We start from the raw sequence: 12,558 nt of genomic DNA, 5'->3' as shown, positions 1-12,558 counted from the left end.
CACCAGGATCTTTCCACTTAGGTTTAGCTTTTCTGGCCCAGTGGTTCTTAAAGATTTTCCATATATTTTTCAATGCAAAACTCGGATTCATGTGGCCATACCCTTCCCCCGGGGGGTATTATTTGATTAATTTAGAATTTACACTACCCCAAAATGTTTCCACATAAGTTTTAACTTTCATGACCCAGTGGTTCTTGATGAGAAGATTTAAAAGATTTTTCCCTATATATTTTAATGTAAAACTTGAATTCTCTACTGTGGCCATACCCTTCCATGGGGTTATTATTTGAACAATTAATTAAGAATCTTCACTGCATGTAACACAGAATGCTTTAATGACCCAACACTAATTCCGTCTTTTCTTGATTATCTCCCCTTGGAAGAAGGCTTAGCCCTTCATTTTAACATTCAAAATCCCCTTTACCCATTGATGCTTTGTACTTAGATTGGTAAAATTGGACTCAGTGATTCTTGAGAAGTTGAAAATGTGAAAAGTTTACAGACGGACGGACAGACTGACGGACAACGGGTGATCAGAAAAATTCGCTTGAGTTTTCAGCTCAGTTGAGCTAAAACGTTATTGTCGTTGCTACTTTCTTTCTTTGCTTGTGGAGATTAAGATATACAGTCTATGTCAGGAGCAATTATATTTCTAGATCAACAAAAAGCGTTCGATAGAATTGAATGGGGTTGGGTAGAAGCAACATTAAAAAGATTTAACTTTGGTAAAAAAATATTGCGATTGGATAAAAATGCTTCTTATTAAATCAAAAACATGCATTAAAACTAATGGATTTGTATCTAAATACTATTCAATCTCAAGATCGGCAAGACAAGGTTGCCCTAATGCTCCATTGCTATTATCGTTTTACAAACAGCGTGACAGTTTGCTTTATAGGGCGTGCTAAACTTTTGTATGCTGATTTTCATTTTACTCATCGATTGGATGTTTGATTTCAATGGAATCAAAAATATTTTGCATAAGAAACATAGAACTCAACAATACCACTGACAATACTGACCAATCGTATTGAATCACATGTTCACTAGCATGCAGTAAACAACAGTAACACGTGGACGGACAAAGCAAGTTTTATTGATAGCTACAAAGTACAACAGTAGCAGAGTAGCCTTACTAATTCCGTTCTTTGAATTTTCTTATACGTATATAAAACCATCCGGTCAAATCATAACAAATATAATACATGCTTTTTTTAGGACAGATAACGGGCTTTGAATGACCACGTGTTGCTGGTGAGTACAAATGCCGCACTTATGAACAATCATTAAATGTGATTGGCCATTATTCTCAGGACATTGTTGTATTCTGAGATTCATATGCAAATTATTATCGATTCCATTGAAATAAAGCATCCAATCGATGAGTTATATTATAATCAGCACAGAAAATTTTAGCACGCCCCATCAAGCAAACTGTCACGCTGTTAGTAAAATGATAATATATGTTCTTCAAATAGAGCCTAGGGCCTGTGCTATTAGACAAAATCCGCAGATAAAGGGTATTTTAATTCCTAATAAAGATAAAAAAATAGATGTTCGCAGACGATACACAGCTATTTAATAAGGACGAAGAATCTATAATAAATTCCTTCAATGTGTTAGAAATGTATGAAAAAGCCTCTGGGGCAAAAATCAATTTCTCGAAAAACAAAGGGCCTGTTTATAGGCAAATCAAAAGGTAAAACACCAAAATTTAAAAAGATACAGTGGATAAAAACTAATATAAAAACTTTGGGGGTAATTCATGGATATGGTATTGATACTAATGCAATATGGTTGGAAAAAATAGAAAAAATAAAGAACAGCTTGCATGTCTGGAAAACTAGGAACCTTACATTCAAAGGGAAAACTTTGATAATAAAAAATTTAATAATTCCAATTATTGGCTATGAAATCGAAATGAGGGGAATACCTGATATATATGCAAAACAAATAAATGACATTGTCTGGTCTTTTATTTGGGATAATAAATTAAATAAAATTGATAGAAACGTGTGCTGCTTAAGCAGGAACGAAGGAGGAATGAACATGATAAATATATTTAATTTTATTAAAAGTAAACAAATGAAAACAAATTATAAAATCATGGATTCAAGGTTAGAAACATGGAATGCTATTGGTAAAAACTGGTTACAGAGTAAAGATATGCATTCAAGTCAAGAATATTTCTTATGCACTTGTTCAGATTTATCTCCAATTTCCTTAAATAACATGTCTAGTTTTTATAAAAAAGCACTCATCGCATACAGCGAACTTCAGTCAAAATTTGAGCCAGAGAATCGAGAGGAAATACTTAACCTCTCACTCTTTGGTAATAAACTTATACACTTCCAAGGGAAAAGCCTATATGTGGAATCATTTATTAAAAGTGGTTTATTAAAAATTAAAGACATTTGGAATGATGCGGAAAATTGTTTTAAATATAACGACACCATTTTTAATAAATTAGTAGACAAAAGAAGTTGGATATTTGAATATAGTAAAATAAAATCAGCCATTCCTAAACTGTTTTATCCAATACTGAAAAGAAACAGCTCAGTATCAAATATCGAAACAAAACTCCCTTATAAATTGAATAATAATTTACTCATAAAAAGAGATACTAATAAAGTGGAAACCTTTGAAGATATCAAGTTAAAGAACATAGAAAAAAAAATATTAAACAAGACAATAATTCCAAAATGTCAAGAAAAATGGGAAAATATTTATCAAAATAACATACAGTGGAACTTAGTTTGGGACAGTATTTCAAAAATGAAAGTTAAAAATAAAATTCAAGAATTCCAATGGAAATGCGTGCATAATATATTGTATACTGAAGATAAATTATGTAAAATCGGACTCTCCAGTTGTTTATGCAACCTATGTAAAAATCATAAAGAAAATCAACAACACCTCTTTTTCCATTGCACAAAAGTGAAAACAACACTCAAATTACTAGAAGATATAATTGAAAATGTGCTGCAACTAAATGGAACTTTACAAATTGACCAACAAACAATAACATTAGGCTACTTGAAGGAACCGCAAACCCAAAGAAACGTTGTTAACATTTTAATATGTATTTATAAATGGGTCATATGGAAAACAAGAAATAAAATTAAATATGAGAATTTAAAAATAACTGACTTCAGTATTAAAAATGCATTCAAAAATGAAATGAAATCGAATTTTTCACTATTACAATCACATGATTTGACAAATTTCAAAGAGAAAATAAATCATGTATTTCAAAATTCCTTGTGATTCTAATACTAGTTATAGTATTGGTAGTATATGCTGCCGTGATAATCTATATACTCAGTATACATGTATTCACATTTTAAATCCACTATAAGACACACTAGTTTTTTGCTATGTTATTTTTCATGTAACTGGAAACTTTATGTTGAAATATGATTCAAACTATGTATGTGAGGAAAAAATATTCAGGTCTTTGTAAAATTCATTCATTCTGATGTGTTTTTTATAATCTAATTTTATTATCACAAAACTCTGCGTATTGATCCTGTTTTTAAGATGTAAAACATAAAAAGACAAGCATTTTAGGGTGACCTGGCCCTAAATACTAGTTACAGTGAGATTGATATAGACTTTCTTCTTTTTTTTTTTACACAATCTCCACTGCAACAAGGATCATGTTTCTATCTTTACGATCAACAAATACTAGAGAATACTGGAAAATTTTAAATGGTCCTAATGCGTTAAATAAATGTGCTGTAGATATTAATGCTATGTTTGATTTTCTGAAGGGCATCAATGAAGGTCATGACAATGACATAGAAGATGTTGATAATCTAAGTTTTCCAACAGATAGCCGTGTATGTGATGATTTTTTGAATTTTGAGATTAGTGAGGAAGAAATTTTATGTGCAGTTAAAAGATTAAAAAATAATAAGACCGCAGGCTATGACCAGTTGCTAAACGAACATATTTCATCAACAATAGCTACGTTTTTGCCTGTATATAAAAAAATGTTTAACTTGATTTTTGATAGTGGAATAATTCCAGACGAATGGCTCACGGGTATTGTCAAACCGATTTTTAAAAATAAAGGTGACCCAACAAATCCAGAAAATTATCGTCCAATAATACTTTTAAGTTGTCTTGGTAAGCTTTTTACCTCCATTTTATGTAAACGCTTGGAATGTTATGTAGATAGCTTAAATCTTATAAGCGAAAGCCAAACTGGCTTTCGGAAAGGTTATTCTACCTTGGATAATATACTTAGTTTACATTTTCTTTCAAACATGGTGATGTCTCTCAAAAAGAAACTTTTTTGTGCTTTTATTGACTTCAAACAGGCATTCGACACAGTGTGGAGAAATGGGCTTTGGTACAAACTTTTGAATAATGGCATTACCGGAAAATGTTTTACTTTTATAAAAAATATGTATAATGGTGTAAAGTCTCTTGTGACTATGAATGGTCTTTCATCTGAATTTTATAATTGTAACATTGGTGTCCGCCAAGGAGAAAATTTATCACCTCTCCTGTTTTCTATGTATATTAATGATCTAGAAGAGTTTCTGGCCAGCAAAAATGTACATGGGCTATCTTTTAATAATGTAAGCAGTTCAAACTCTGTAGAAAATGAAATTTTGATGTATTTTAAATTATTTATTTTGTTCTATGCTGACGATACAGTTATAATGTCTGAGTCTGCAGAGGGTTTACAACATGCTCTAAATGAGTTTCATTCATATTGTGTACAATGGAAACTGACTGTCAATGTAGACAAAACAAAAATTATGATTTTTTCGAAAGGTCCATCTGTTAAGAATGTATTTTATTACAATAATTCTGTTATTGAAATTGTGAACGAATTTAAATACCTAGGTATACTGTTTTCTCGATCAGGTTCATTCTGTAAAACTAAAAAACATTTATGTGAGCAATCTCAAAAAGCCATGTATGGAATTATACGAAAAATTCGACAATTTAATTTACCAGTAGATTGCCAGCTTGATTTGTTCGATAAAGTTGTCACTCCAGTACTTTTGTATGGATGTGAGATATGGGGTTTTGAGAACATTGATATAATTGAACGTGTTCATCTTAAATTTTTGAAACATATTTTTAATCTAAAAAGTAGTACTCCTAGTTATATGGTTTATGGCGAAACGGGTCGCTTCCCTTTGTGTATAACAGTGTATTCGAGAATGATATCCTATTGGGCAAAATTATTGGTAAGCCCTGAAAACAAGATTGTTTATGTTACATATAGACATTTATTTGAACAGTTCAGTACAGGAAGTCATAAGAATCCTTGGATTTTATGTATTAAGAATATACTTGATAGTTGTGGCTTCTCAAATGTGTGGAATGAACAGACCTTTATAAATATTAAATGGCTAAAGGCTATAGTTGATCAACGTCTTAAAGATCAGTACATACAGAAGTGGCAAAGTAATATGCGCGATTCATCTAAAGGTCTCTTTTATAGTATCTTCAAAACAGAATTTGGATTTGAAAAATATTTAGCCTTACTACCAAAAAAATTTAGAACAATATTAATTAAACTAAGAACAACAAATCATCGTCTTCCAGTTGAGACTGGGAGATGGTTTGGGATTCCCAAAAATGATAGACAATGTAATCTTTGTAATAATGGACAAATAGCTGATGAGTATCACTACATTTTAGAATGCAAATATTTTTCCGAATGTAGAAAAAAATATCTTCCCAGTAAATATTGTAATAGACCAAATTTTTTCAAATTATCAGAATTGTTGTCATCTGCTGACTCCAAACTATTGATTAAACTATGCTGTTACATAAATAGAGTATATGAAAAAGTCTGTCCTCCATAGTTATCTTTGTTACTTTATATGAATATTTCCGCCATTTCACGTGTATCTTGTATATTATTCTTTGTATATATTGTACATATTGTTGAACCTCATGTACCATTGATATGGTCTGAGTGAATAAATTGAACTTGAACTTGAACTATTGGTGTTAAACGAATACTTTGTTTTTATATATAAAAATGGTAAAAATTTCCTTTGAGATATTTATGTTTATGTATGGAAATGAAGCGTCAATAATTATATATTAGTATAATGTGAAAAATTCTGTGTTCAAATATTGGAAATATATTATATAATATTATATCGATCCAGGGAGCTTCTGGCATCCCTGGTGAAGTATTACCAGAGGGCTTCTGCTGAAGTTTTGCCTCACTGTTATGTACATTATTGAATAAATGATTTGGAAAAAAAAAAAGATATACAGTCTATGTAATGATAGCTTTATTATTATTATTATTTTTTTTTTGGTTTGAATTTTGTTTTTTCCCTACTCTATTTAAAATATATTTACATGTTTTCATTGTTATTTAATGCATACATGTATTGTTTGATCTTTCCTGGGTTTTACTAGTGTATTTCTTTATGGTTTTCTCGGTCGTTATTTAGTTAATTTGGTTTTTTTTCTTAGGTGTTTTTATTGTTTTGTGTGTTTGCTTGTTTTGGGTTTGTTTATATTTATTTTCAATTTTATTGTGTTATAGCCTGTTTAATTGCTTCTGTTTTGTTTCTTTTTTTTCTTTGCTTTTTATCTTGTTTTGTTTGTTTTTTTTAGATATGTGAAGCGTAAGAGATGTATAACACTGAGGATTTAAAATAAAAATTGCTGACATTGCTGCATGCATAAAAATATAATTGTTATATACCAAACATCTAAAAACCAAATCCAATTATATAATATATCTAAATTCCTACCCCTTCATTGGGATTGTTAGATTGAATATATCTAATACCAAATCCCATAATTAAAAAAAAAGATTTTTATGATTATAATACTAGTATCAAGCATTTCTCAAATACCATGATTCAACTATAAATTGATTTATAACGTCATCTGAGACTAATAATTTTATGAAATTTAAATTGCTGACATTACAAGAATTGTTAGTTTGAAGTGGAAGGCCCACCTAATAGTCTTTAATTTATTCCTGTCAGACGTTCACAGGTCCATAAAAAACGAATTATGTAATGAAAAACCTCATCGTTTGTCTTCTGTTAAAATTATAATCAAATTAGATATACATACAGGTGTTCGGGGCTCCTTTATTTCAGAAAATGACTGTCGTACATCATGTTCGTTGTTAATTGTGAGAGAAGAATCAAGGTCGTAATTGAATTTTAATTAAAAAGTTCATGGTAAAGAAACTACTAGTATGCCGAAAATAAACTTTTAATTTGTCTGGATTGAATATGGAATGCTATTTTGGAAAATAAATTAATGTCACCCACTCATATCAATTCTTCAATTAGTTTTCAATTCGTACATATTTGTGAATCCATTTTAGTTCACAGTTAATTCATTTGGTGGCATTGAATACTGGTATGCAGTAATTGATTAAATTTGTGTAACTATACGTTATCCTTATGTCAGCAGAATTAAGAAAAAATATCAATTTTAGAGTTTCATTTGGATATGAAATTAAGTTGGTCATGTGATCAAATCCTGTGACGCCCGAAGTCTAATGTTTTTGTGAAACACTCGGACCTCGTGCCCCTGTATTGCAGCTTATGGCGAGGGTTGAATTTTCTCAAATGCACGTCAAACTCCAAAGTTCAAGGTCAAAAGGTTTAAGTTTTTAAAAAGTGGGTCAAACTCTAAAGTCAAGGTCAAAAGATCAAAAATATTTAAACCTACTGAAAGGTCTTATCACAATAAGAACACAAGTAATGGATGAAAGCCCTAGCTCCAACTGTTCAAAAGTTATAACCAAGGTTAAAGCGTGGCACATGTACTTTTTTTGGAAAAGAGAGTCAAACTCCAAGGTCAAGAGGTCAAATTTAGTGGAACCCAAAGAAAGGTCTTTTCACAAGAAATATATAATGCACATCTGAAATATGAAAATCATAGCTCCACTCACTCGAAAGTTATGCGCAAGGTTAACGATTTTGCACACAGACAGAAAGACAGACGGACGAACAGAAAAAAACTACATACCCGCCGAAACTTCGTTTTCAGGGGCATAAAAATGATATGATTTTCCATAAGCAAGAAGTCTGATCATGTGACTACGTGTAACTGCACGTCGTTGAAAATTGAATGTCAATTTAATTTGTATTGACATACATGTACTAGTATAAGGAAAGACATTGGCAAATGTAATTATTAAATAGTACATGCAATAGATAAATGTATTTCATTATCAACAGAGAGCAACGTCATCCACGATTATGTGTACATATCATAGGCGTCGGAAGCAATTTGAAGGGGGGGGGGGGGGGGCTAAACCAACAAAAAAGGTAACCCCCATTTTCAATGCCTAGATAATGTCTATCTTTGCAAGGGGGGGGGGGGGGGGGGCTGGGACAGCCCCCCCCCCCTCCCCCGGTTCCGACCCTATGCATACTGTACATCTATACCTAATAAAATGAATACTACGGTGGAATTTTTCTGCCCCCATCATGCACGATAATTATGTCAATATGCAAGATTTTTATGCCACCATACAAGATAATTATGTCTACATGCAAGATAATGATGTTGACATTGCAAGTTACAACTGTTTTAAGGGAATCTGATTTTAATATGGGTAAAATCCTATACTGCCACCCGTATCTGACATCGTAGATTTATGCAAGATGCAACATAATTATATAGTGTCAGACGCGCTTCTCATAACCTGACCACTGTACGTTGTTCTTGGTAAAGCTCAACGAATAAATGAAATAGAACTTATTTTTTATTTTTATAGTCACCATTTAAGGTATATAAACGTTCTCTTCCTATTGCCTACTCATTAGATGGTTTCGAAAAGAAAACAGCTCATGCTTAATAAAATTCCTTTTGTGTAATTATTGGACTACTCCAGGTACCTTTTTAACATATAAACGGCAATGTTTTAAAAGTATGATGTATGCTTAAATTATGTTTTCCTATGCTCTATATTATCTGGCTGTGATCAGCAAAATATTTACCGGTATTACATAGACATTGAGACCTGGGGGGGGGGAAGTTTAGTACCTCCCCACTTTAGAAAGATAGACGTAATATAGGCATTGGAAATTGGGCTTAGTCCCAAAAGGTTTTTCTTTTGTTGTTCTAGCCCCCTATTTTCAGTTAGCCCCTCACTTAAATTTTACTCTGCCTCCGACGCCTTTATGCATTATATAAATGTAACGGAATACACCCCTCCCTTTTAAGCAAGATATTCATGGTAACGTGGATAATATTTATTTTGAAATGCGACTTGTTTATATGTTATAGACTACAGACATTATACTACACAGTAAAGTTAACATACTGTATATTTGCAGATGGTCATCGAATTTTGTTTCGACGACCGGTAACTTCCTGTTTCCTCAGATTGGCCTATATCTAGACATTATACAATTCCTTATCATCATTTCGTCATAATAACACGGACATTTATCGCCATTACGATGCCTCCAAAAACTTTCGTTTTATTTCTTTTACTAGTAACATGTATGGAACATATTCAAGGTAAACAGGAGTTTGGTTTGATCTTCTTCATTATCCCTTTAAGAAAGCTTCATATTTCTATCGTACCATCTTGGATACATAGCCAAGGGATACATGCCACAAGTGAAGATTCTATTGATGTGCCCCTGATTTATTTTAAGAAATCTATTAAAAGGCATCTTCATTTTTTACCCAACCATTTTTATCTCCATCGATAAACACACTCAGTTAAAACACAAAATACGTCAAAATAATATCAATGGCAAATCAGAGAGTAATTTATCTGTTTATAACCATTGACGATATCAAGTCTCTATAAATGTTCAAAGGAAAAGAACTATTATAGCTCACTATCAAAACAGTGATAATTAAATCAGTACTAGTAACTCAGTATTACTAATGAACATATCAATAATCATTTAGTATCTATTTTAATCTTGATTAATTAACATCTACATACTGTATTTTAATATTTATTAATTAAAAGCCTGTAGGAATGGACATATCAGTAATCGTTCAGTATTTATATTAACAGCTTGTAGGGACGGCTGGGTACAGCATCAAGATAAATGTTACATGTTCAGCATGTTAGCTGAACCATGGCCAGCAGCCTCGGTGAGTATCAACAATCTCAGGCGAGTGTGACCGATCGGCAGGGGATGCTCACTCCTCCGTGGCACCTAATCCCACCTGTAATGTTTCGGGGGTCCATGTTTGTTTTTTCTATGGACCTTTGGTCTTGAATACTGTTCGTTAACCCCATTTACATTGGAAACAGGTTGATGTAGAATGGTTTGTTAGTCATATAAATCTTTTAAGTAATTTCATGTTTGGAACACAGGTGTTTGAGGACAGGACAATCCCACCCACCCCCACCCCCAATATAGATCCCCGATTCAGTTAGACTTTTTTCACATAAATTATATATGGATGGCACATTTGTGATATAATCTATCCTATCAATTCAGAAAATTAGCTTAAACTAACATTTTATAAAAATTTCTACCCCACTCTAGATCTATAGATAGGGTGGATTTTATAGAACGTTTGTTTAGGTATTTTTTCGATTTGTTGGTATAGGTCCCATCACAAATATGTCAATGATAGATTATTTATGAGAAAAAAGTCGAGAAGGCCTATGGGTGTATATCGAAGGGGGGAGGGGGTCCTGTCCTTAAGCACCTGTGGTTTGGAACTTTTTTCATTTTTAACTATTTTATCTTGTTTCCTCATCACTGTTTTAATAGATCAAAGTGAATGATTTAAATAAAAAGCATTCGTAATAATAGAGCGAAATTGAACGATATGCCGAAGATTTTCCTTTATACAAGTTTTAAAATCATACAAGTATATATGTGGAGTATATATATTTGACAGAGTATATGCCAAGCCTACCACACATATTTAGCAGAGCCAAAGACCATGTCTGAGATGAACTTTATCTCTGGATTTGCTGAACATTTAGGTGAGTTAATTTGTAACAATAAAAATTTCAATGTTAGTTATGTATGAATCATGAATAAAATTTTTAATGCACTAATTTTATTAAACTTCTTTCAAATCAGGGGGAAACTGCTGAAGAGTGTTTTTTATAGTGTTCATAGTCTGCAGTTACTCGTATATCAAAAATTAATGTTAATATACTGCATGACATACAAATGAAACTTTCAGATTATCTCCGACAAGTAGGGCTATAAACAAACACTTTAATATTACAGGGAAGGACTACTGGCTAGGTATTTCGGATATTATAAATGAAAATCACTGGGTTTATTCCTCTAATATGGACGATATTTCTATAAATAACTGGGGGAAAAACGAACCCAATGGTCACACTGGTGAGAATTGCGTCCTGGCGGTAGCGGGCTTACATTATAAATGGGAAGACTACCCCTGTGATACAGTAAAACCATTCGTGTGTGAAATGCCTCTAGGGTGAGTACTGTTTTTATCTTGACGTAATTTGGAAAGGAACTTGTATATAAAATAGAAATGAGATGGGAGACAGAGGAGGGTTCCTGTGGAATCATTATTTTTTCATAGAGGACCAATGTGTGGATCATCCTAACCCACGAATACGTGTCAGATCAGTTTATCGTATACAGGGATATTTTCGTCCCTTTTTATTCCCCCATGTGCATTTTCAAACAATTTTGTCCCGTTTTTAAATTCGCTTATTCACAGTTCTGTTAAAAAAATATACCGTTTTCTTTAAATTCGTTCCGTTTTAAAATCGTCCACCCGAGATTTTGGCAAATGGGGCGAAAATAAAACGGGGCAAAAATTTCCCTGTTTGCAATATTTCATCTTCTGTATAAACGGGTGATTAGTGCAAACATTACGCTCATCGAACCATTAAAATTTTGGTTGCCTACAAACATCCACCCTCATGAATTTAAAAAAAAAAGAATTAAAATGATCCCTTCCATAAATAAAAGCGACGGTTCTTCTTCATTTTGGTTTATTTTTTGAATTACCAGTGGAAATTTTTATATAATAGTAAAGTGGAATGATTGGATATAAACAGAGACGCCGTAAAATTGAGATTTGAATATCTGCTGTGCAATCCCTTTTGGAAATTGTATTTATTTTATGTAAATACCAGAAATATCAAGAAATTTGAGATGATGATGCGTAACAAACATCTGGCTCGGGGAAGTAAGTACATAAATTCACCGATACACACAGAAAGAGAGAGGGGGGTCCCAAGGGCATTATACAGTATCCTAACGTCCTACTTCCGTATGATGCAACCCAAACTGAGACCATTTCACTTGCAACCCAAAAATATGATGTTGGTAGTGGCATATGTGTTAATATATATATTCTATTCTATTGTATTCCATAGATTCATATGTATTTTGTACACTATGTACTCCATAGTCCAATATGTTCAGTTCATCAATTGTATGCGATAAACATCATTTTAAAAACAAAACATGTAAAGCATTGAGGTAAATATTTTTCTGTTTAATTGTAGGTCTGATTCTGGGGAGTCCGTTATTGGGTAACAAGTCATCTAATGCAATCTGTGAAAGTATTTTATCTGAAATTTGATCAGATGTCAAGTAATATAAAATAAATTAGTAA

General features: G+C 32.2%; 1 protein-coding gene across 1 annotated transcript; it reads left to right on the top strand.

Moving 5' to 3' along the window:
* Positions 1–9,395: 9,395 nt before the first annotated feature.
* LOC134261321 (perlucin-like) lies at positions 9,396–12,558 on the top strand. Its single transcript, XM_062743760.1, has 5 exons — positions 9,396–9,489; positions 10,004–10,083; positions 10,846–10,933; positions 11,187–11,403; positions 12,449–12,558. Exons 1-5 carry the CDS (start codon positions 9,429–9,431, stop codon positions 12,477–12,479), a joined length of 477 nt encoding a protein of 158 aa, XP_062599744.1. The 5' UTR covers positions 9,396–9,428; the 3' UTR covers positions 12,480–12,558.

Source organism: Saccostrea cucullata, unplaced genomic scaffold (assembly GCF_032062105.1).
Source record: "Saccostrea cucullata isolate Sc308-1 unplaced genomic scaffold, CSIRO_AGI_Scuc_v1 ctg11926, whole genome shotgun sequence".
Lineage (NCBI taxonomy): Eukaryota > Metazoa > Mollusca > Bivalvia > Ostreida > Ostreidae > Saccostrea > Saccostrea cuccullata.
Note: the sequence above shows the minus strand (reverse complement) of the source record. Positions and strands in the feature narration are given on the sequence as shown.

Excerpts from the sequence above, each read along its gene's own strand:
- LOC134261321 (XM_062743760.1), top strand. The coding sequence starts at position 9,429 with ATGCCTCCAAAAACTTTCGTTTTATTTCTTTTACTAGTAACATGTATG. Across the intron at positions 10,084-10,845 it reads AACCATGGCCAGCAGCCTCG|AGTATATGCCAAGCCTACCA; the intron begins GTGAGTATCAAC and ends TATATTTGACAG. Across the intron at positions 11,404-12,448 it reads GTGTGTGAAATGCCTCTAGG|GTCTGATTCTGGGGAGTCCG; the intron begins GTGAGTACTGTT and ends GTTTAATTGTAG.